Raw genomic sequence first — 23,546 nt, 5'->3', positions numbered from 1 at the left:
TCCTTTGCCTTCAGCACTTGCGATCACTTGGTGCCAGAAACTTTCTGTTCTCCTTTTGTGTCTACTAAGATTTTCTTGAGAATTTTTATATTCCTTCTACAACGTGTGATGAGGACTTACCTTTAAAGATGCTTTAGTGGGACAAGGAAGTTTGCCTCTCTCACTTGGTGAAAATTTGAGTCCGAAATAATGAATGACATTCTGGACTATCTTATTTCCAAAATGTAGTGTTTTAAGCAGTAATTTCTTTTTTAATTACAAAGTATCCCATGGTTTCAAGGGGAATGGTAATAGCAATGCATTGCGGGTTTTCAGGAAAATGGGTTAAGAGGACAGGTGACAAATGTTATGTTGGGGATCTTGTCTAATATAGAGTGACCTTGGCATGAGCTATATCTAGCATTTTCTTATTCAAAGGGATGTTAGTTTATGTAAATATGGACCAAGAATGGGAAATGTTGGGGAAGCTGTTGCCAAAAGCACTCCTTGCAAGCAGTTTAGGTTTGAAATTTGATGAGCTGCATCCATGCTAACAGGATTCAAACCCAGCTCTGCAGCTGCATCTGAGCTGATATGTCCACATGGTTTTGCGTTGTCTTGCTCTGAAGTATTGGGCTTGTCTTTAAAAAGCAGCTGATGAATGGAGTATCATTTCAGTTGTATCTGGAGACTGTCCTGTTCAGTTTGTCCAGAAAGGATTAACAGTGCATTATTCATTCAGGCTTTCCCTCAAGATACTGTTTGTTAATATCGCAAAGTAATGCAAAACAAAGCTGTTTTCTGAGCTAATGCAAGCTGAAGGGATGCAAGTGGCGTTTCTTCTGACAGTCATGGCTGCAGAGCCAGTGAGAGGAGCCGCTCTATCCTGCGATTTCCTCCCTGACTTTGCCCTTTATAGAGATTATCTGATGCTTCTCAACTAGGTCATATAGCTGAATGAAAGTCAACCCCAGACCAAATGGCACATAAAGGAGGGATCACCATATTATATATTAGAATATAACTCAGAATAAAAACAGCTAGATGCCTCTAAACCAGTAAAATTTATAGTACAAATTAGGATAGTTTGGTTAAAAATTGAGGTGTATCTAGGACATCCATTTGACTGAAGAGTATTTTTTATGACTGAATGTTGCAGTTTGACTTGGGTGGGAGGGGGCAAAATCCCATCTTCTTCCCATGTTGTGTCCTGACAGTCCAGTCCTTTGTGAGACAGCTTGGATCTTCCCCTTTTCAACCAGAGTTGTCTCCTTCTCTCCCTGGAAAAATAAACAAACTGTATAGCTACTTTCAGGACTATTCCATTGTTGTTGGCTTGCTTCCCCTTAGGCAGGATATTTCTTCATTGCTTTACAAATGTACATCTCTGAAGATTACCCTGGAAATATTCAACTAATGACCCACAGACAAGTTTATGGGCAAAAAATGGTTAACAACAAATATGCCATAGTATCCAATTACAGAAAGTTTGTAGGCATACAAGCAGAATCTTGTCCAACAGATAATTTTTAAACATATATTTCCCTTTGCATGTTTAAAATCTGCTTTAAATGATTCATTGTGTAGGTGGACGTTTAATCCAGCTGTTCTCACCAAAGCCAATGTTGTCCGAAGTGGAGATGCTGCTCAAGGTGCAGAAGGAGGTACCTCTCAATTTCAAGTGGGTGACCTTGTTCAAGTATGTTATGACTTGGAGCGAATCAAGCTTCTTCAGAGAGGTCATGGAGAGTGGGCTGAAGCAATGCTTCCAGTAAGTAGCTGTATGTTTGGATTCATAGAATTGTAAAACTTGTATAATATTTCTAATTATGGTTGGTAATAATACCTGGAGGTTGTGGGAGTCAAAGTGATTTTCTTCTAAGTTAGAGAAAGTGTATTTCATCAAACACAGTGTAATGCTTGCTCAGATGTAGTAATTGGCATAGCCTGATGAAACTTAGCTAAAGGTATTAGTGACTGTACTATTAAACAACTGACTTCATAGAATTTGTGACTTATTACAACATTCAGATTTCTAAATATTTTATTTTTAGTATTATTTGCATTTGACATTTTCTTTAATGCAGACTTTAGGTAAAGTTGGTCGGGTCCAGCAGATCTATTCAGACAGCGACTTAAAGGTAGAGGTTTGTGGGACATCTTGGACATACAATCCAGCAGCTGTCTCAAAGGTGGCATCAGCAGGGTCTGCTATAAGTAATGCATCTGGTGGTAAGTTTGAAGAATAACCAGTAATGTATGTATGGCAAGTATTTGTGTTAATTAAAAAATTGTTAATAAGTATTAACCTTGCATACAAACTATGTACTAGTAATACTCAGACTTGGGGTTTGGCTAATGAATGTTATACCTTAGAGAAAGATGCAAGAAAAAGCTTGCAGTCTGTATGGAGATGTTGGTTGTTGTTATCTTGACATGGTGCAAAAAAACTCCAAATCGAATTCGGGTTTCTGTTTGGCCACAGTGCAGGTATGTCTTTGGAGGTCTGCTCTAAGGGCTTTAAAATTTAAATGATTGGAAAGGATGTTAGATTGGTATAGGGACTAAGGCATGAAGAGAGTGTCACTGGCTGTGGCAAGCAGCATACTTGTTTAATAGGTGGTGTGGGATAGCAAGCATAAGCGAGGGATCTGTTGCAAGCAGTTACTCAGAATAACAGTCTTTCCTTACAATTTCTGTCTTAAAATTTAGTCAGACATCCTTTGACTAATTACAGTGGGATTTTTTTTTTTTGTGTCTATGTAATCACATTTGAGTTCTGTTGAACCTGCTTTCATTCATCTAATAATGAGGCAGAAAGATATCCAAAGTGTTTTATGTTTTGTTGGCTATTTCACAGATCAATTAAACTAGAATGTTTTTCCTCTTTTTGGTCATAGCTAGTTGTTTTTTCCTCTTCACATATTTGCTTTAACGCCAAGAAACCTTTATACATTTTCTAGACTTTTTACTAGGGAGACATAGATACAGTGAGTTTTCTGCCCTGAAGATAAAGTTTCAGTGGCCATAAAACTAGCTAGAAGAGTAATATGACTTAGTGTTTCAAATCACAGAGGGCAGGATATATGTTAAGTTAAGCTAGAAGACCAAGAAGCCAATTATATCAATATGTAAATTCATGTTTTTACCTCCTCCCCACCCTTCTGTATTTTGTGGTAGACAAGCTATTTGTGGTTCAGCCAACTTTGTTTTGAAGTGTCTGATGTGACAGTCTCAGCTATCTAAAGGGTATTGGGGTGCAGCGCTTACTCAGAACTGAATAATAACTTACAGCTGCCATTTTATGGTGGCTTGTGTATTACTGTGTACATGCCTTTAGAAACATGACAAATTTAGCTGTTATTTTTCTGTTCTTGTGTGATTAGAATTGTAATCTTAATTGTCCTTTGTTTAATAATTATAGAGAGATTGTCCCAGCTGTTGAAGAAATTATTTGAAACCCAAGAATCTGGAGATCTCAATGAAGAATTGGTTAAAGCTGCTGCCAATGGAGATGTTGCTAAAGTGGAAGACCTGCTAAAGAGACCAGATGTAGATGTGAGTGTTCTGGTTTGAGAGGACCCGTTCTGGGGATCTGTAATACTAAAGGAAGTGAAGCTGTCCTAGGTACTCCTCGCCAGTCACTAGTGTGTCTGCATAGAAGTAGTACAGCTGGTTCCAGTGTCTTTTCTCCCATGTGTTGTCTTATGAAATGTGTTGGGGGTGTGTGAAAATAGTGCTTTACGCCCTTTTTTGCTGGACAGCTTTTGTGTTCTATTGTCTGCCATGAATTAAAATACATTCCAGCCTCTGTCTGCCAGAGTCGGGACAGAGAACCAAACACTCACAATTAGTGAAGGGTCTTCAACTTCTTTTGTTTTGAGGGGATAGAAGGAAGGAGGGTAGATTTGGGGGATTTTTTGCTGTTGCTATGGGTTTTGTTTTGGTTTTGTTTTTTTTTGACTCACGAGGTAGATCATCTAATCTGTTCTCTGCCAGATTCCTTTTACCAACTTGTCTAATCACCTCGTAGTGAGAAGTCCTAAAAGAAAATTCTTAAGAATTATAGGACTAGGTTCAGGGAACATGTTTTAAAATCACAATCAGATGGTTTTTCTTACCACAGCAGTAGTAATTCTTGCAGATAAGACACTAAACTCCATCAGTTCTGAGGACTGATTTGTAGCTCAAGATTATACAAAGCATGGTATTTTGTTCAGATTGACTCCTGTTGTTGCCATAAATTAGAAAATGAAGTTAAATATACTGTAGAGCAGAGGACTGGTATCATTCTGAGACCTGATCTCAAAATCTTGCTTTTACAGTAGCCCAAAGACGAAAGTTTTTAATCCAGCTATTGTTAAGGTCTTAATGTTTGAAATAAATCAAGTTCTTGCTGCTTTTCCTTCAATCTAGCTAATGCTATAGAAATGAAATACAAAAGACCTATGAGATTATCTATATGTGCCAGAAAGGCATCTGTCTAAAAATTGTTCATTTGATACTTTCATATGCGTGCTGTTGCTTTAAGTTTTCGAATAAACTTGGATGTATACTACTCAAGTGGTTCATAGGTACGTGTGTGTGTCTTGCAACTTATCTCAAAGTACTGATATGCTTCCAGGTGAATGGACAATGTGCTGGACACACAGCTATGCAAGCCGCTAGTCAGAATGGCCATGTCGACATTTTGAAGTTGCTTCTGAAACAGAATGTGGATGTAGAAGCAGAGGTAACGTAAAGATTTCAAAAATACACTTTGTGTCTCTTTAAGTTTTAAACTTTGCTACATACAGAAATAGCAATTCTATTTGAGTTGCCTTCTTTTTAAATGTTGGGGAGAGTAAAAAAACTTTTCTTACTGTCATTATGTTCCCAAATTAGCCTCCTGCTAACAATATTACAAAAGGTCAATATCCAGTTCTTTAGCACCTCTAATTAAATGAAATATAATGCTAATATAATAGAGCTATGTAAGCTAGTGGATGAAGCCCCTTCTTTATTTCCTTTATTTCATTTCAACAGTAGAATGCAATAGGCTAGCACACTGCCTGTGGCACTCAGAGAAAAAGATGTTGTCGGATGCTGCATCTCCAACTTGAGATACTTGCCATGCTTCTTAAATACAGTGCTCAGTTAGGAGCAAGTTTGAGCAAAAAGTAATAACGGTATCTTTGGGTAGGAACTGCCAACTCTGCTTCCAGTTTTTGAGGTTTGGTTGGTTTTTTTTAACTTCACCCAAAATGGAAGGATTTCTTTTGTTTAGGCTTTTTAGAAATATTGCTTGTGAGGAAATTATCTGTCAGCATACTGTGTGTTTGCATTTTGAATTGATTTTGCCTCGTTTACTTACAGAGAATGCACTGATATTGCAGCCATTGCTCGTTTTGTGAAGCACAAGAAGGATCTGTCAAATTTCTCTTATTAAGAGAAAGCCTAAGAATGCCTAGAAGTCAATAGTGTGCCCAGTCATTGTTTGCATAACAGAAAAATAATTTTATATGCTTGGGCATTTAGCTTTATATTGTATTTGATATACAGAAGTTATAATATGTTAATACATTAATGAAGCGATGACGTAATCCTTGGAACTAAAATTATTTTTATTCACAGATACACCATTACTTTATAAAGGTTTTCTGCTAAATGGTAGAGATGGCTTAGATTTGATGCAGTACATACTTGCTGTGGTCTGATTTCTGTGAAGTAGCTTCATTTTAGAAGTAGTGCTTTCACTGCAGTATATAGCATATACTGTAACAAACTAGACTAAGCTGCTTTTCATCTGTACTATGGGATCAAAGCTGCCATGTTAATCAAGTGGTGGACTGATACTTTCTCCTCTGGTATAAGGAAGGGTTAGAAGCATTAGAGAGGGAGATAGAAGCACTGCATAAACAACTTCAAGATAATATACCTGGTAATCAGCTAGGAGTAGAATTGTTAAGAGTTCACATTTGCTCAGGCTTCAGAAGTGTCGTAACACTAGCATTAAAAAAATATTTTCAGGGATTGTTATTTGAATTTTCAAGCCTTTTCATGTAACTTTAAGTTGTTTAAGTGAAGATGATATTCCTAGTTAATGATGTAATTGCATTAATTATTGTAATATTAATAATATATATAATATGATTAGATTAATGGTTATATGTTTCAGGCTTTAAAAAATGTCAGCTGTCTATGAATTAGTGATGTGAAGGTGCAACAGAGTCATCCCATTACGCAGAGAGCAAAAATTTAGTCTGTTTACTTCACTGTTGTTGTCTGTGGCATGGAAGCAATAGATAAAAATCCTTACTTCGCCTGCTTTATAGCTAAATTGGATATATTTACACTTATAGTCACTGCTGCAGAGTATAAACATTTATGATGACATTTTCTGGGGATGCCCTCAGACCGTTGTCTCCTCTGTGCTTATTTCTCTGACTGCTTAACGTAGAGTAGAGTGGCCTCTGTTTAGTCAGAAAACAATTTGTTACTGACAGAGCTCAAAAAGCCTGACATAGATATTATATGGTAAAAATATGTAGCCTTCTAGTCTGCAGGAATTAATGGGTATCAGTTATTATATTGACAGTACTGACAATATTATATTGTTGGCATGTATAGAAATATAGTGCTTTTAATATTTTAGATTTATATCTAAATATAAGTCTTAGGACAGATGCTTAATTAGTTGCTAGCTTTTTCTAGGTATATTAATATACTATTGTGTAGAAACCACACAGTGGGATTTAGCTTCTGAGATTATTTGTTTTGATGCTCAGCTAAAAAAAAGGCACGTGCTTTCTTTGACCTCTACTTATTAAAGTAGGAATTCTATACATTATGATTTTATAAAATCAGGGGTTTGCATCTCAAAATTGGAATATGTTAAAACTGTAAAGTATTTAATAAATTATATGGGGTTTCATCAGTAAGTATCTCGGTGTACTTTGCAGATTGCAAATACAAAAAGACAAGTTACCACATACCTGTGAAACAAATTGTTCTGTCAATATAAATGTTGTAGCAGTTTAACACTACTGTCATAGTCTTGATAAGTTTCACCTCATGATGATCTTTATAACCAGATGAGAAATACAGAGAAGTTCCCGATTCTGATCCTTTCCCCTTCCAAATGGGCAAGCTTTGGCTTCTTTTGACTGTTTGTTAGATGAGCCTGAGAAGGAATCCTGCTATCTGGGAAGACAATTTCATAGCATGAGTTGATTTGGAAGGCATAAAAATACCTTGTTTTCAAAAGCTATTGAAGCTGCTGTTTAGTGCCCTGACCGTCTTGAAAATCGTATTCATATTTCCAAAAAGATATATTTGATAATTAGCAGATAAGTCGTCTTCCATCATTTTTTTTTAAATGCTGTAAATAGTCTCATTGTTATCTTTTAATGGTACAAATATAATTTACTCTAAGAACTATTAATTTTTGCATTGATGTAAAATGTATTAGAAATGTGTTACACATAATAAATCTCAAAAAACATCGCTCGGAGGGGAAGCAAATTGATAAGAGAAACTACGCTTACCCAAGAGAGACATCAGTGCACCCTTGATCAGTCATGATTTTATTTCCTCCTTACAATAGAGAAATATTGAAAATTGTAAAAATTAAATCCTACAAATACTTAGTAATATTCCACTGTGCACAAAAATTTAGTTAGAAACTAGCTTATGGAAGTTGTTATTTCATTGAAACCTCTTATATACCTTCCATTTTACTTCTAGCTTTTGTATACTGTCATTAATGTTGAAATAACTTGATTAATATCTTAAAATGTTTCATGTAGTACAGTCCACTCTTACGGAAATTAAAATAACCCAGACTGACAAATTTATGACTTTCATACCTTAATTCTCAGTTTGGATGAAACTGAAACAAACTGAATTTAATCAGAGCTTTAATGCTGTGAATCATCATCATCATAGAACCAAAACTTATAACTAATTTCACTATCAATCCCAAATTTCCTTTGGATAAGGTTTATTAACTGAAAACTGAGACACATACGATAAACCCTAATAAATATTAGCTTAATTGTATGAACAAGGCAATTCTCTTGTCTTATACCATGATTTGGAATCTGTAACACTTCCTGGGTTACAGGAAGGTTTACCCTGGGTTACTGACTGTAATGTATTTCGGGTTTGGGGGGGGTTGGGTTTTGCTTGGGGGGGTTGGGGGGGTTGTTTCAGGTTTTTTGGGGGTATTTTTTTGACAGTGGTTGTTTTGTAGTAGAAACCCAAATGAATCTATTCAAGTTCCTGATGAACACATCACACAAAGATTCAGGGCAATAGTTGTATATGGTATAGAATATCATATGTCATAGAATACGTACGTTTATATAAGAACAGACTCTTCATCCTCTATTGCAGTGGTTTAAGCAATTATTTTAATTAGGTATTTGAATGCTATCATGGTTGTCTAATTTTTTTCTCTTTAAAGAAACCAAATATGCACAGTGGTTCAGTTTAAATTAATCTTGTTTAAATGCAAAGGAAATGTGGAATATACTGGGTCAAATTAATGTTTCTACTTTAGGACAAAGACGGAGACAGGGCCGTCCATCATGCAGCCTTCGGTGATGAGGGTGCTGTGATAGAGGTTTTGCACCGAGGCAGCGCAGATTTGAACGCTCGCAACAAACGCAGGCAGACCCCACTTCATATTGCTGTCAACAAAGGTCATCTGCAAGTTGTGAAGACTTTACTGGACTTTGGCTGCCATCCTAGTCTCCAGGTAAAGTAAATATTAATATAGATTCACTTTTAGCTACTGAATTTTATGATATGCTGCGTGTAGGCGATAGAAGAATTATGGAAAATGGGATTGGAAGGAACAGACCTTGTGAAGGTACCTGTCCCAGCCTCTACCCCAACATGTAATCAGCTGTAATAAAAATGCTATTAAATCTATTTGTTTTCTTGACAGCTAGATAGGCACCTGATTTGTTCTAGTCAGTTGATGTTAATTGGTATTTTCAGACTGTAGTTATCTGTAATTGTTAACTTTCTCTGCTCTTTCCTCCTTTCTCTCTGTAATTCCTCCTCTATCAAATTCACAGCTGTTTGCTCCTTTTGCAAGCTATACCTTTGCATTTTTTGGCTGATGATACTGTGGAATGTTTTGTTAAAAGAAACACGTTTTCAGAATTGACCTATCGTTGATAGAACTGTTTAGCCAGATTCTCTTTTAAATGTTCAGCCTTTTATTTAAAAAGCCCTCATGCATAGGGCCTCAAGTACCATAATTTCACAGGGAGTTTTATCTGTAATGAATGTAGTGGAAGCTGTGACGTATGAGTGCATCCTCCTGTTGAGAAGGTAGAGTAGAAACCTGCTATCAAATAAGCAGGCATCCACATTCTGCATGAGCTGAATGCAGCTGCATGCAGTGCATTAGTAAAACAAATCAGAATGGGTAAGTTTGAAGAGGTTTGCAACAGAAAGAAAAAGCTGTAATGTCCTGGGCAAATCCAGATATGCAGTAATAACATATTTACCTCCTTGTTTTGCCATGTCAATAGTGATTTTTTTGAAGTTGTATATCCACATAACAAACAATGAGCAAACTTTCTTGAAATTAGTGAATATATTGATTGTTTACTTATTTGCTTCCACCTGGCTTTATAGATACTGTCTTGCTCTTGCTGAGGTTGAGCTGTTAGCCAGCTAACATCAATCCAGACCCTATTTAGTATTTGTTGAACAGTAGATATAAGGAGTCTGATGTGTTGAGCCCAATAAAGGGTGACTATATCATATAATGATGTGTGATATATGGGTAGCCAAAGTGGATGTCTCTGACTTTATAGAAGTCTGTTTGGATTGAAAAACTCATTACAATGGTGCTATGAAACTCCATCTGGAAAATATAATTGTCATTGAAAATAATGAACTTTCAGATCCTGTGTGTGTGCTGAGGAACTCCGATGTGCAAATGTGAGTAGGCGATTGATTTGGTGGATGAGAGCACAGGGGAGTCAGACTGAGGCATGACTGGAATTTAACTGGCCAGCACTCTACTACTCAAGCTAATTCACTGTGTGAACAGAAACATACGTTAGTCTGTAAACAGTAAATTCAGGAAATATGATCAATTAAACCAAATAAAAGCTACATAATTTAGTTTTGGCAAACTGGTTCGCACTGGTTCAAGTGTTTCCATCTTCTGGCACTTTTTGTTTGGCAGTTTTTAATTCTCACTGTAAAGATTGTGAAGATTTGTTTTCATATTAATGTATTGCTAAAATGTTCAGTTCCTGTGTTAGTTTGCAGTTGAATCAGTGTCAGTGACAAAAGACTTCCTGACTTATATGGTGTTAGAATTTTACTGGAAGCATAAATCTAAAGAGTTTGCCTATATAGCAGCAAATAAGCTTAAATGGTTGTGTTTTCTCGCTGTCAGTCTAGAGCATTCTTTTTCTGATCAGCCATTCGGGTCCTTGAATAAGTAATGTACAAAATGCTCCTAGGAATAAAAAGTATTTTTCCCTTATTTGGGATATTTGAAAAATAAAACATCAAGCTAAAAATATAAATTCTTTGCCTGTTCAATTATGCACTGAAATATTTTCATGTACCTTGTGTACATGAATGTAATCTTGTATTAGCCATAACAAGTTTAAAAGCTTAATACTACTTATGACATTGGCCTTTGCTTCATGGAAAATGATCTGCTTCAGTTAAACTTAGGCACAACTGTTGTTTTATTACTTGGACTGCATTTTATTTCAATTTGCTTATGCTTTTATTTCACGCTGTCTTTTTGGTATTGTCTTTTACACGGTTAATTGCTGGCTCAATCTTAGCATTCATTACTCAAAATTCCCTGCCGCCTTCTGCCTGATAGTCTTCTCTCTGTTGCATTAGTTTTTGTTGCTGTCCTTCTATTACTCATAAAATGTAACTTGGGCATCAATGCCATCTGGATATGAGGCATAGAGAAGTTGATGTCTACACCAGTGTTTTCAGTGCTATCAGATGCAAGGCATACTTGAGCTCTGCGTTTGAGTTCTGGTAGTAGCGTAATCGTAGAATACTGGAGCCCAGGGTAGGATTACCCACTGAAGCATTTGTAAAACCAGAGCAAGATCAGAAGCAGCTTGCTCTGAACTCTGCAGTATAGCAACAGTTTATGATCTGAAGAGCTGTTTTGTGTAGTCAGTTTTCCTAGTGATATTTAAGCATCTTTTTTCTTTAATGTGGATGCATGCAAAAATTGATGTAAGCTGTTTCTGGTTTTAGGATTCTGAAGGTGACACTCCACTTCATGACGCAATAAGTAAAAAGCGTGATGACATCCTTGCTGTATTGTTAGAAGCTGGAGCAGATGTTACTATCACCAACAACAATGGGTTTAACGCTCTTCACCATGCTGCACTAAGAGGAAACCCTAGGTAAAGATTTGTTTTTAAAGATTATTTTATCATTTGTAAAAGGAAAACAAGTGCATGGGAGGGTAGAATTATGGTATTCTTTCAAAGATCCTTAAACCTGCATGCAATTATATTTCTTAAATTTTGATGTTGCTTAGATATGCATCTTTCTAATACTTGGGAAGCCATTATTAGAACAAAGCTACTAGTCTGCTCAGCTTAATGCTGAGTTCAGGTAACTTCAAATCCCTGGGAAATTTCCTGTAGTGGCTGTAAAATTTTGCCAATAAATGTTTTGATAAGTAAGTTATTAAGTAAGATCTTAAGATGGGATCTTAAGATAGGATTTGTAAAAATGTTTCCCTTCTCGAATATTGGAATTGGGAAAGGGATTTGAGTTTTTAAGGAATACTTCTTTGTGAATAATTAAATATACCATGCAGTTATAAAATGATCTTAGGATTGTTGCATTAAATTGTATTTGTCAGTATAAGAAACATTTAATTTTTTTTTCTTAGAAGTATGTATAGAAGGAATTTCTTATTTCGGCTTTTATATAGCAGCTCATCTGAAAAAGTTAGTTTTAAGGCATAACTTGTTTTATGCTAGCTGCATACTATACATTCAGTCTTCAGTTAAGATAGCTTTCAAAAACTACATTGCATAGATAGAACTTAATGGAAAACTTGCTGGTTGCTTATTACGTTGTGGATAAATGGTATTCTTCAGAGCTATTGTTCTAGCAAGACTTCAGTAATATTTTATCGTATGGTGGAGAATTCAGTATAGTTTACATGAAATAAGAAATGCGTGTGTTTACTTGTTTAACTTTACTACTAAACTCTACTTTTCAGTTGAGTGAAGTTGGACAAATAAGGCTGTATATTAATATATGGGAATAAAATCTGGGTTAGTCTCTTAGAACATAGCTATCAAGACTGATAGTTAAAAAGTAAACATAAGTATTTATATATGTATATGGAATGGAATCACACTTCACAAAGTAAAAGTAGTGGTTGGAAGTGCTGATAGCAACAATAAATGTGTTTACAGTTTTCTACAGTGCTCATAAAAGGTCTATAAGAGCACATGTCAAGGACCTAGTGAAGGGAGCTTATTTTTGGCATTCAGAAGACAATTCTTTCAAGTCTGACCTAGTAACTTCTTCACTTAATGTGAATTTTCCATGTTTATATAACAGCATTAGCCAGGAGTACTGTTTCCTGTCTCCGGTTACCTAGGTGGGGTATTTTTTGTTAGTTTTTTGTTCTGCGATGCTTTCCTTAGGCTCTTGTGATAATTGGTTTGTGTGATTGTGATCTCAGTGTGAGATGCAGGGAAAGTGTAGGGGAAAAAAGCTCTTCATAGGGATGCTGAAGATTTTTTTTGTGGGTGAATGTTTTAGGAGCGGCCAGCTTTTTCTTTGATGGAGGGATCCAAATTCTGGTTCAGACTGGGTCAGTTTGATGGTTGGTAGAATGTGAGGCATAAGTGCAATTTTTTCCAGAGTCCTCTATCCTTTACAAAAGCTTTTATTGGAAGAATAGGAAAATATTGCCAGTATTAGTGATTTGAATCCTGTGTAGGTTCCTCCCATACATGGGGTTTCACTTGCATCTAAAAGTTAGCTATCTAAAGCTGTTAGATATTTACTTTTTTGGTTGCAGTTATATCTGAGCACTTCTGAAGCATGTAAAAAGAGAGAATGTTTTCCCCATCACAGAAGTACTAGTTTCATTTGTTCACAGTATTAGATATTTTGCACATCAGCCTGGGAAGAAATTCATGAAAATAAAATAAAAATAAATCTATTTTGAATAACTTTTAATTCCCCCCGCCCAAAAAATTATCATAATAGCTAGTAACATTTAGGAGTTAAGTTTTATTTTCTTTAAGACTTTAGTGATAGTCGTTTATTTCATTGTCGGTTCTACCACTGGCCTGTTTCTGAAGGAAACCAAAGGTTTTACATTTGCCACTATGTCTTCCTAAACTGATATAGAACAATGGTTATTACTAATCTGTTAAATGCACTAAGCACAAGCTATTTAAAACACTGTTAAAAATAACCCCCTGAACTTTAGCTTGTAGCTGATATGGGTCACAAGCAGTACATAATACATTCTGCTTGAAACCTTACTTAAGGACCTATCTTTCCTAATCTAAGCTTTCCTGTTTAACCTAAACTGGAGTTTTTGTGGCTTTAGGCTGTGGTGCCTTACATGGAATACAGTGCACTAAATTGCCCTTAAGGTCAAATATATAAATATGTTATGTTAAACATATATTCATATATGTATATAAGCGTGTATGCATATGTGTGCATATCTATACTTATAAAATACTTGCTAAGTATATAAGTATTGATAAAGTCCACATCCATCTTCCTTGTTAATGATAATAATATAAATGCATGTGTTAAGTGCGTGAATACCACAATAAAGTGAACTAGATTTCTATAGAATTTCTTACAGTTGATATCAAATAGGTATTTGGAACCAATTTCATTTTCAGTGCAAAACCTATTCTGCTTCTTGCTTGAGTTCTGACCTTTACTAACAGTAGGGAGATAGATCTCCAAGGAAAAAAAAACACATAAACTATGCTGAGAACAACATTTGAAAGTTTTTAATTTTTCATAAGAAAATAAATATATTCTGTTTTAAACATTTGAATATTAGATAAATATTATAAGAAAGGTAACGATTTATGTCAAATAGCTTAGATTTTTCTCAGCACTTAATCTTCCATGACAGTTTGGCAGTGTTTTCCAGAAGTCAATGTATGGTATGTTCTGGAGAGCATCCTATTGTTAGTGGATTATTCCTCCTTTTAATAACTTGCTTCTGTTCAGGCCTTGTGAATTGGTACAGAAACAGAACTTTTGTTTTTCATGCTAATGTATAATGTTGAAATGTGGAATGGACGTTTTTCAGTTCATGCTGTAGGTAGCTTTAAATTTGTGCATGGGAGATAAGAGCTAAAAAGAAATTTTAAATGAATAGTGGGGAAGTTAAGATTTTATTTAATACATTGTTTCTTGTTCATGATTTTTAACTGAGTCAGTCATATTAAAAGTGCATTTATTTTGGACTTTTTTCAAAGTACTGTGAACCTCAAAGCTTGGCAGACTTTGCCTCTTTAGTGTTAATGAGATTTTTTCAGACAGAAAAAAAAGGAGAGTAAAATTTGAAAATACTGCACAGATCGGTTATTTTTGCCATATTATCAACTCTTGGTTATGTTTGATCTATTCGCATACCTGTGACTTCAGATTTTTGAGCTGAAGACATGACTGTGAAGTCTAGGCATATTTTATATCCGTTGCCCCAGTTAGTTTTAGATTTGCATTGTATCTTGTGAAGAGAGCTTTATTCACACTGCAGCTAGCATCTTAAATAGAGGCTGCTTTTAGAGCTGACCTGACTTTGCAGATGCGTACGACTAGTTCTTCAGAGCAATAAATTCTGCTGGACTTTAAATAAAAAAATTAAAATATTGGGGTAAGATGCAGATTTCATATTGCTGTCCAATAGCAAGGAGTATGTCATCTTTATGTTCATAAACTTGCAAGTAGGAGACTGGTTTAAAATGGATTTATACTTTTTCCCCATGGTTGTCTTGTTTAGTAGATCTCTCCTTGGTTTTAGACTTGCAGATGGTTTGAACTGGTTGGCTTTGGAATTTTTAACTGTTTTTAGCGATGTATTTGAGAGGTGGAGTTTCTTACCTGTACTTAGTGTTAATGAGTGTCTCAGGCTTTTGTGCTGTATTGTCATGGAGGTCCTCACAGAGACAAGTTGTGAGGTAATCGCAGAGTTGTACAATTATTTTCTAAACCAATAAAAGGGATTTTTTGCTTTCATATTTGCAGTTCCAACAGTAAGTGTAGGTTGAAGCTGAGTGCAAAAAAAGCATGCTCCTAAAACCTCTTATTGACGTATTATGTCAGAAAAGGCTTTGAAAGAAGACTTTTGTTCAAGTTGATTTGGAGAAAGAATATAATCCCCATGAGCAGACCTATAATTAGATGGCAGATTAGCCTGTAGCTGTTGAAGTCAGTGACAAATTTATTATCTTTAAATAGTAAATAATATTCCCAGCATGTGCAAGATGGCAAATACAGTTCCTACCCTGTGGAGTTTCCTCCTTTGTGCAATTTAAAACAAAAAAAAGCCAGGGGGGGGGAAGTGGGGGGCGACAGGAAGAGAGGTGCCCAGAAAGCAGACTTTCGCTCCATTGCCAATACTGTTCATGATTGCTTCCTCTTGACCAGATTTTTTTTTTTTGGTCAGTTCTGTTACAAAGGGCAACAGACTTGAGGAAAAATACAAGAGACAATAAATAATTGGAAAATGTGTTTATTTCACTGTTTACCTATCTTCTTCATAAATGTTACAAGAGATCGATTTTCACTGAATATGGACACAATATTAAACACCAGTAGCTGTTTATTTACAAATACAACCTTGAAATTTTGAAATATAGAGTTTACTACACTTCTTGTTACCTTCTATCTTCGAACTGTCTAGAATAATTGAACTCAACTGCAGAGAGGACTGCGTAATTACTCTGAGCAGACTTAGTGTCCAGTTTTAAAAATATGAGAAATCCTGTAGTGATCAATGCATAGCTACAGCTGGTTGAAGGGGACCAAATCCATTGAAGAGGTGATTTGGTTCCATTTTACCAGCTTTAGCAAAGCATTGGAGTGCAGGAAGGTTATAATTCAGTAACACATTTTTAAGTACATGAACAGTTCACAAAGAACATGTGGCTTTCTTCTGTGTTACTTGTTTTGTTTCTAGTCAATGCGAATTTAAATTCCTTCACTAATTTGGAGATGACAAAATGGAAAGCTGTGTACCAGAAAGGCCTGTACAGTGTCCAGGTTTGTTCCTTCCTTGAGTATTTCCTTGAGGCTCTTTGAATGCGTCTCAAATCAAATTATAGTTACAGTTTTAACTTTCTTCTAGCTGCAATAATGAAATTCTAGACTAGTGACCAGAAACTGTAGTCTTACAATTTCTACTCGCGTAGAGCTCCCTTGCCTCTTTATGTTAAACTTTACTGGGGAGGAAGGTTTCGTTTTCCCCCCTCCCTGCCCCCTGCCGTGTGTGTTGTGTCGTGTGTGTGTGTGTGTGTGTGTGTCCCATTTTCTGGCAGGTTCCCTTTTGCAGAAACTGTAGTCTTACGATTTCTACTCGCATAGAGCTCCCTTGCTCTTTATGTTAAACTTTACTGGGGAAGAAGGTTTCGTTTTCCTCCCTCCCCGTCCCCTGCTGCCCCCCCCCCCCCCATTTTCTGGCAGGTTCCCTTTTGCAGCTGCTTTAATGCTGTAGTTGGTTAGCACAAGTATAAATGTCAAGTGCTTTCAATTCCATTACTGTATCTCTGGTTAGTATTAACTTTTTAGGAATGATTATATAATATAGCAGGATAGATTTTTTTTTTTACCCTGATCATGTATGTAAAAACGTTTAATGCCAGAAAAGTACCGCTTTTAAAGAATTATCTGGGGTTGCATCTGTTTTCTTCTAAATTAAGGTCCTTAATACATTTGTGCATGCTCACGTAGCTTTTTATCTTGTATGCTGAATTATTTCTGAGCTTTGACTGCAGTGGGAAGTAGGGGACAACCTTAGTTGAAGCCATTCACTAGTAATGAGCATGTCAAGTAGAGTCTACATCTGTTTGTTGCATAGTCTGGTGCTGGTGAGAAGATTTATGTAAATATATTGCCACACCATGTATCCTAATAGAAGCATAGCAGGTGTGTCACTTGGACTTAAGCATTAAAGATGGCTATAAAATTAGCTTCTATTTTTACCAGTTATACAGGAACTGTTTTACAGATACAGCTGCTCAAGTGTGCTTTTGGATGGCAATACAGTTTCATGTACTGGCCATATCGGGACAAAAAACGGCCGTGGAAAAAAAGCTGTGTAGCATTTGATAATGTCAGCATCTGTTATCCCTGTCAGTCACACAGTTGAAATGTTTGAGTTACAACTGTGTCAGCAGATGCCCAAAGTTCAGCGTGTGCTCAGTTAAAACTGAACAGCTGATCTGAGTGATGGATGTGACATTTTAGAGTGACTGGATATGTATTCTTAGAGATATGCTAACATGAACTAGCAGGAAGCAATGTCAACATATAATTTTAACTTTTGTATCACTCCGAACTGTCATTTTGTTTTGGAATAGCATTGCAATGTTACACAAAGAAGACAAGAAAGAACACAACATGATGAATTGTTACCAAAAACCTCTAAAAATAAATTTAAGCTGTTAAAAAGTTGGTCTCATTATATGGTGGAAGCCAAATTAATTGGTGGTGGGGACAGGAACTCTTCAGGAAAAGAAGTAAATGCTGAGCAATTAATCCTTCTGTAAAGCTATCGGTAATACCAAATTGCTTCTGTGAGCATGATCAAGTTCAGTAGCATCGCTCCATTTAGAAAAGCTACTACAATTTGATTTGTTTCCCCACTATAAGCCAGGTTTTAATTTAGATGTTAAGATACTGTAGTCTTCATGCCAAAATATCTGCTCATAAGGGAAATAGCTTTAAAACAAATATTAATATTTTACTTAAGAAAATGGTTCTGATAAGATGTTTCTTGTATATATGTTATTCTGTAGTTTCAGGTAATAAAAATAGCAGACTATGTATAGTATTAGCTATTTGATAATTATGTGAGTATTTAAAAATAAGATTTTCCATCTAAAAATGGTGCATTGCCTTTTTATTTTTCTTTTTTTTTCCTCCCAGACATTTTAGAAAGCACAGGGGTACAGTTAGAATCTTTAATCTGGGCCAAATGTGCCTACTTATCATGGATGTATCCTATTTAATAACTGGTTTTAGAAGGCTGCTGTCATGAATAGGAATGGCTGGATTGATGAGCCAGGAGGTCTTTCCTCATATTTTTCCTTGTTCCTGAATTTGATGTTCAATGTCTCTACTTAGGGATGGTATGCGCTGGTATACTTTAATTAATACCACTTTTAGAACTTGAAACTGTTGCAGGACTATTTCTCATGTAGTTCTTACAATTTTCTGCATGCTTCAAAGTAATATTTTCTTAAATTTGCATTTAAAATAAATTCAGCTTATTTGAAAATAGTATTTAAGATAACTTACCTTATAGGTTGTAGTTGTCATTAGTGTTTTCATTTAGGAATCTGTCAATAGCTTTAATTCGCTGACTAGCAACTGTGGCCTAGAAATCTCTGTATTGTCACTTTCTGTGCATAAACCTGACACTGCACTTTGTATCGAAGAGCTCAGTGAGCATAATAAGTGCTGATCTGGAGAAAATTCTAACTTAAGTCTCATATATTAAATTGCAGAAGTATCATACTCAATTATTTTGGCTATCCTTTTCTCTAAATCACAGCCTTAATTTCCTAGCGGTTTCTACTTGTGTCTTAGTTGCAACCTGTAGATTAAATATTCTATGGTAGATGTAAATTTAAATACTACCATGTGAAGTACACGGGACTGGCTGTGATTAATAGAACAATGGCTTGTTTTTAATGAGATACGTTTTGATAATCAGGCTTTTAAGATTAGTTTAGGATCTATTAAGTGAGGAGTACTGATAATGATAAATTTTGCGGCTATGCTGCAATCTTAGTATGTGCGTTTCAAGGGTTCATTTCCAACTTTGTTTTGGATTCTTGTTTTACAACTAATGTTCTGCTTATCAGCTGTTAACAATTCTTCCTACACACTTTTATAGTCACTTAATTTAATGTTTTGTGGTTCGTTAGTAACAAGTATGAGTTATTTTGGCAATACCAGCTGACCCTTAGCAAGTTAATTTGTCACATGAATGTCATTCAAACAAGAGGGAAACCTGTTTCTTCCAACAGCTGTTTAGTTTCCTCTTACTGGTCGTTCCGTGCCTGCCAAAAATACATACTTCTTTACATTCCATAGCATTGTATGTTCATATGGGTACATAAAGAAGTATGTACTCTGAGCAGGTACACGTGGAGTTGCTCGAGTACCTGTCAGATGAACCTGAAAAGTATTTTGCTGCTCTCCGTTGCTGTCATTAGGTAAAATTCAGGCTGACAGTTCTTTGGAAGAACAATGTTATGATTAACTGATGGTAGAAAATAAACTTATTATTCTAACTGAACTTTGCAATGCAATTTACCTGCACAGTGGCTTAAAGCCTGTTATAGTTCATTGTTCTGGGATGGCATGGACATTAGAAGTGCTTTTCCAGATTTTTGCAGCCTCTTGCTGTTCGTTCTGAGTGACCACGTTTGAGTGGAGAGTTGAATCGCTGGTAGCTTTGCAACGTGTTTTCTTGGGATTCGTAGTTGTAATCCACTGTAAGAACTTCAGCTTCCTCCCAGGTCTTCTAGCAGATTTCCATGTTGGTGTACAGTTTGCACCTAGTGTCCTGAAGGGAAGTATAGACTTGTCTGGTATGGCAGTTATAAACTTATTTTCATACCCTCCCCCATCCCACTTCCATGCTTTTTGCATCCCATCTGCTATCTGCAAACTCTTTGCAGGTTTATAGTTATTTCCACTGTAGTTCAGAGGGGTTTAAAAAAAACCAAACAAACCAACAAAAACCAGCACATGCCACCGGTGATCCTGCTTATTGTAAAGATAATGACATTGAAGTAAGAAAATAACCTCTAACTGCTGTGACAGGATTTGGATTGTTAGGCCGAAGGTCACATGTGAAAGCTAATACCTTTTCAACACTTCTGCAAGCAGCTTTTCTCATTTTTTTTTAAATTGGCACTCACCTGCTTCAGTCAAAATCTTGTCCACACTTGAAATATTTATAACTAAAAAAACCCCCAAAAAACTGCAAACCCAAAACCTCAAAGAAACAAACCCCGAGTTTAACCCTGTTTCGTCAGACTCTGTGCACCTCGGTTTGGAATGGTACTTAAATATTTTATCTACAGTACGGGTTTGACTTCTAAGGCGCTGTCAGAGCTTATGGTTGCTTAATTTGCATTTCAGGAGTTGACTGGGGTTACAGTAAAGAGTAAGCTTTGTCTTTACAGCGTTAGAAGGTAAATTTGAAATCAGCTTAAGAATTAGTAAATGTAATAGTTGTAAGGAAAGCTGAGAGCAGAGGAAGTAAGAATTTCTGCAGCTCATGACAAAAACCTAGTGCAGCTGATAGAGAGCAAATCAGAGTGTGGCAGTAGCTAGCACAGTACTACAAGGAGAAACAGCAATGCAGCATTAGAATCAGCAGTCACATTCTAGTTTTTAAGTAGGTTGTTTTCATGTACGTCTGAGATAAAGCACCTTGAAAATTTTGCTTAGACCTACTTGAGAACTCAGCATTGCACTACCACACTATTAGATTTTCTTTTTAAAGTTGGTAATTTTTTTTAGTTGTGTATAGGAAGATAAGAATATTTCACTGAAATGAACAATCAGTTAGTGGCATTGCAATTTTTGAGTTTATCTTCTTTAAAAAGAATTCTGCCTACCAAGCAAGTTGGGGTTTTTTTGCTATGAAATTTGGACTAATGTTTTCTTTCAACCTGCTCTTTACACTACAAATGCTTGGTACTTTAACACACTCAAAATTAAGCTGTTCCCAGAGTAGAGGGATTAATATAACAATAAAAAAACATTCTAGTAAATAAGTTATACATGCAGAAAGTCATAGGCATCCTTTAAACGTGCAGAATAATGCAGGTCTCCTGATGTTCTATTACCTGTAAGCTTAGTATCATGCAGCATTTGCAGTTGGAAGAGAGGTAATGACCTAGAGACACATCAGCAGCAGCCATCTCATCCTGAGTGCTCTCTCACTCTATTCGCTGAATCAGCTCTTCGTTACATGGGAGGGGGAGGCAAGGGGGGGCGAATGTCGGTGCATACAGTACCTCACCACCTTAAATAGATAAAACTTAAAAGGAAAAAAAAAAAGCATAAAGACCGGTGCCTAATTGGCACCTGCTGCCTTTCTTGGAATGCTAAAATATGGATGATGTTGTATAGAAATTATACCTTAGGTCTGCTGGACTGAGAGTTAAGACTCCAAGGATAGATGCTAGGAAGCCAAGGGAAGGTGAACTTAGCCCACTGTCAGATGAAAATAATCACAGGCAAAAAGACAAAAAAAGAAAAACCCTAACAAAAAACCAAACCGAGCCCCCAAAAGTTGGAGTCGCTTCCAAAAAAAAAAAAAAGCACCAAAAAAAGCCATCGTCTCCCCCCTCCCCCGGCAAATATTGGTTTCTTCTAGTTCCTTAGATATTGCACTGCATCTTTTCTTGCTTGAGGTTATGTTTCCAGGCTTAACTGTAGGCAGGTCTGTGTTGAAGCTACTTTCCATCTTCAGAGGTCAAGTCTGCTAGCGAGGTCAGGGCTCCCGCACGCACACTACAGAAGACACTAACCGTATTTCCCACTCAGAGGGCACGAGCAAAACTGTTACGGCTTTATAGGCAGCTAAGCATTTGAAACATGCATTCCCAGGCAAACAGGCTCTCTTGTGCTTCTCTCTTCCCTGACCATATTTAGTCAACCATTGCAAAAAATAGTCTCTCAGCTGTCGATTGTCGATCCGGCAGCGGAGGGAGCCTCTATCCGGCTCTCTGCCTATTGATTGTGCAGCCTGCACTTCCACCGCCGCTGAGCCATTTGTCCCCAGGTTTTTTTAGCACTGCCAAATAAAGCACTCTCTCGTGTTTCCAGTTAGATTTCCCAGGTTTTCACTGAGCTTGCGCTGCTACTAGTAAACCCTGATGAGGTTGTCACTATACTTAGAAACGCTGGGGGGGGGGCGGGGGGGGAGAAGGCAGCCCTGCTCGTAGCAAGGCAAGGGCTTCACGCAGATACAGAACAACAAATATCCTGCGCTGCCATGGCAGGTTGTGTAACCTGGTTTCTTGATCAGTGAAAAATGCCATGAGTAACAACACGCCCTTTAACCCGAGGTCTAAGCGGCCTTGTGTACACCTAGTTTTAAGTTTTCAACTGCAAATCATACTGTTATGTTATAAATAAGAACTTGGTGCCGATTTGTTGGCCCCACATTTCCGTATTCAAATCATTAGAAATTATTTGAAAAACAGACACTTTAGTTAGTAAATTCATATCATTCCATACTATTATGTTTAATAATTCCATAGTATTTTGTTCATAATGCTTAGCTATAAAATTACTTTAAAAAAATAAATGCACGTGTAAATTAAGTGCTGCTGTTCTTTGAAAAAACTCAAATGTTCTAGAAGAAAAGAATGAAAAAAGAAATCAAGTGAACAGCGCGGTCCATTGATCTGACCTTCATGTGTACAAAATTGGCCTATAACAAGACCAATAACTACACATTCAAAATATGAAAAGGGGGATTTTTGTATTCATAGGGAGTATATGCAATGTTTTCTTTGGAAAAGAATAAATAACTGAAATTTAGCCCTTTAAATACAACAGTCAGGGACCCAAATACTTCAAGGCTTGCTCTGTATTTTTCAGGCAAAATTCTTTATGTTGCTCAGGAGCAAGAAGAGTGAAAAAGCTGAAAATCTCTCAATCTAAATGTTGTTAAATGAAAACGTGATCTCAGTGAAATTGATGTAATTAGTAGTTACTCATATATTAAAGATCAGTACCGTACAGGGTAGAGAGTGAATTGCAAAGTCCTGAACGGACCACTACCTTGGATTTATACTTTCCTTGCTTCTTGTTTTTGTGTTGACTTTGTCCTGTGCTTGGTAGCTGCTCACCCTGTAACTTCTGTTGCAGTGTAGCTTTCTGGTAAAAGTCACGTTTTCTCATTTCTCTTCGATTTCATAATCATACACTGAAGACAAAATTGTTATGTAAGATATAGGCTAATAGAGAATATGTTTTTGTGAATTCCATGTAAATTTATATACCTCACTGTTTCTTTAGTTTCATGTATATTGAAATCAATTTTTCAAATACCAAGAGATACTTGAAAATAGAGAGAAGAAAAATAAGGAAACAGCCTGCTTGCTTAAACTTATGTTAACTGAGCCATCAGTCAAATATGAAATATTAAACTCTAATGTCATGATACAGAGTGCTCACTAATACCAGTCTAAGGTGTTAATCTGTTCTTTGTTACTTGTTCCTGAGGGATACTTCCTTTTTCGTTCTTCCAGCGTAACTCCCTGTGCTGCACAGCGAGGAGTGTGGTGTGGTGTGAACCAGATCAG

The 23,546-nt window shown here is 36.4% G+C and overlaps 1 protein-coding gene and 1 long non-coding RNA gene across 7 annotated transcripts in view; one reads left to right on the top strand and one right to left on the bottom strand.

Moving 5' to 3' along the window:
- The window catches only part of MIB1 (MIB E3 ubiquitin protein ligase 1), an 85,412-nt gene that overhangs the window by 27,545 nt on the left and 34,321 nt on the right, over positions 1-23,546 (top strand). For all 3 annotated transcript variants that reach the window (XM_076329856.1, XM_076329855.1, XM_076329854.1), the window contains exons 7-12: positions 1,567-1,750; positions 2,067-2,211; positions 3,404-3,537; positions 4,604-4,711; positions 8,522-8,719; positions 11,227-11,378. In XM_076329856.1, coding sequence (XP_076185971.1) covers positions 1,567-1,750; positions 2,067-2,211; positions 3,404-3,537; positions 4,604-4,711; positions 8,522-8,719; positions 11,227-11,378 — 921 coding nt within the window. The remainder of the gene's footprint in view (positions 1-1,566; positions 1,751-2,066; positions 2,212-3,403; positions 3,538-4,603; positions 4,712-8,521; positions 8,720-11,226; positions 11,379-23,546) is intronic.
- On the bottom strand, positions 858-21,864 carry LOC143156422 (uncharacterized). 4 transcript variants are annotated; one of them, XR_012994623.1, is made up of 6 exons: positions 21,370-21,864; positions 21,075-21,268; positions 19,529-19,780; positions 7,506-7,554; positions 6,954-7,161; positions 858-1,259 (listed from the first exon to the last, which is right to left on the bottom strand). It is a non-coding gene; the product is annotated as an uncharacterized LOC143156422 (long non-coding RNA). The 4 variants fall into 4 exon arrangements; XR_012994624.1 differs by lacking the exon at positions 7,506-7,554; XR_012994625.1 differs by lacking the exons at positions 6,954-7,161; positions 7,506-7,554 and having other exon boundaries at positions 861-1,259.

Source organism: Aptenodytes patagonicus, chromosome 2, assembly GCF_965638725.1.
Source record: "Aptenodytes patagonicus chromosome 2, bAptPat1.pri.cur, whole genome shotgun sequence".
Lineage (NCBI taxonomy): Eukaryota > Metazoa > Chordata > Aves > Sphenisciformes > Spheniscidae > Aptenodytes > Aptenodytes patagonicus.
This window is presented reverse-complemented; position numbering and strand designations above follow the sequence as displayed.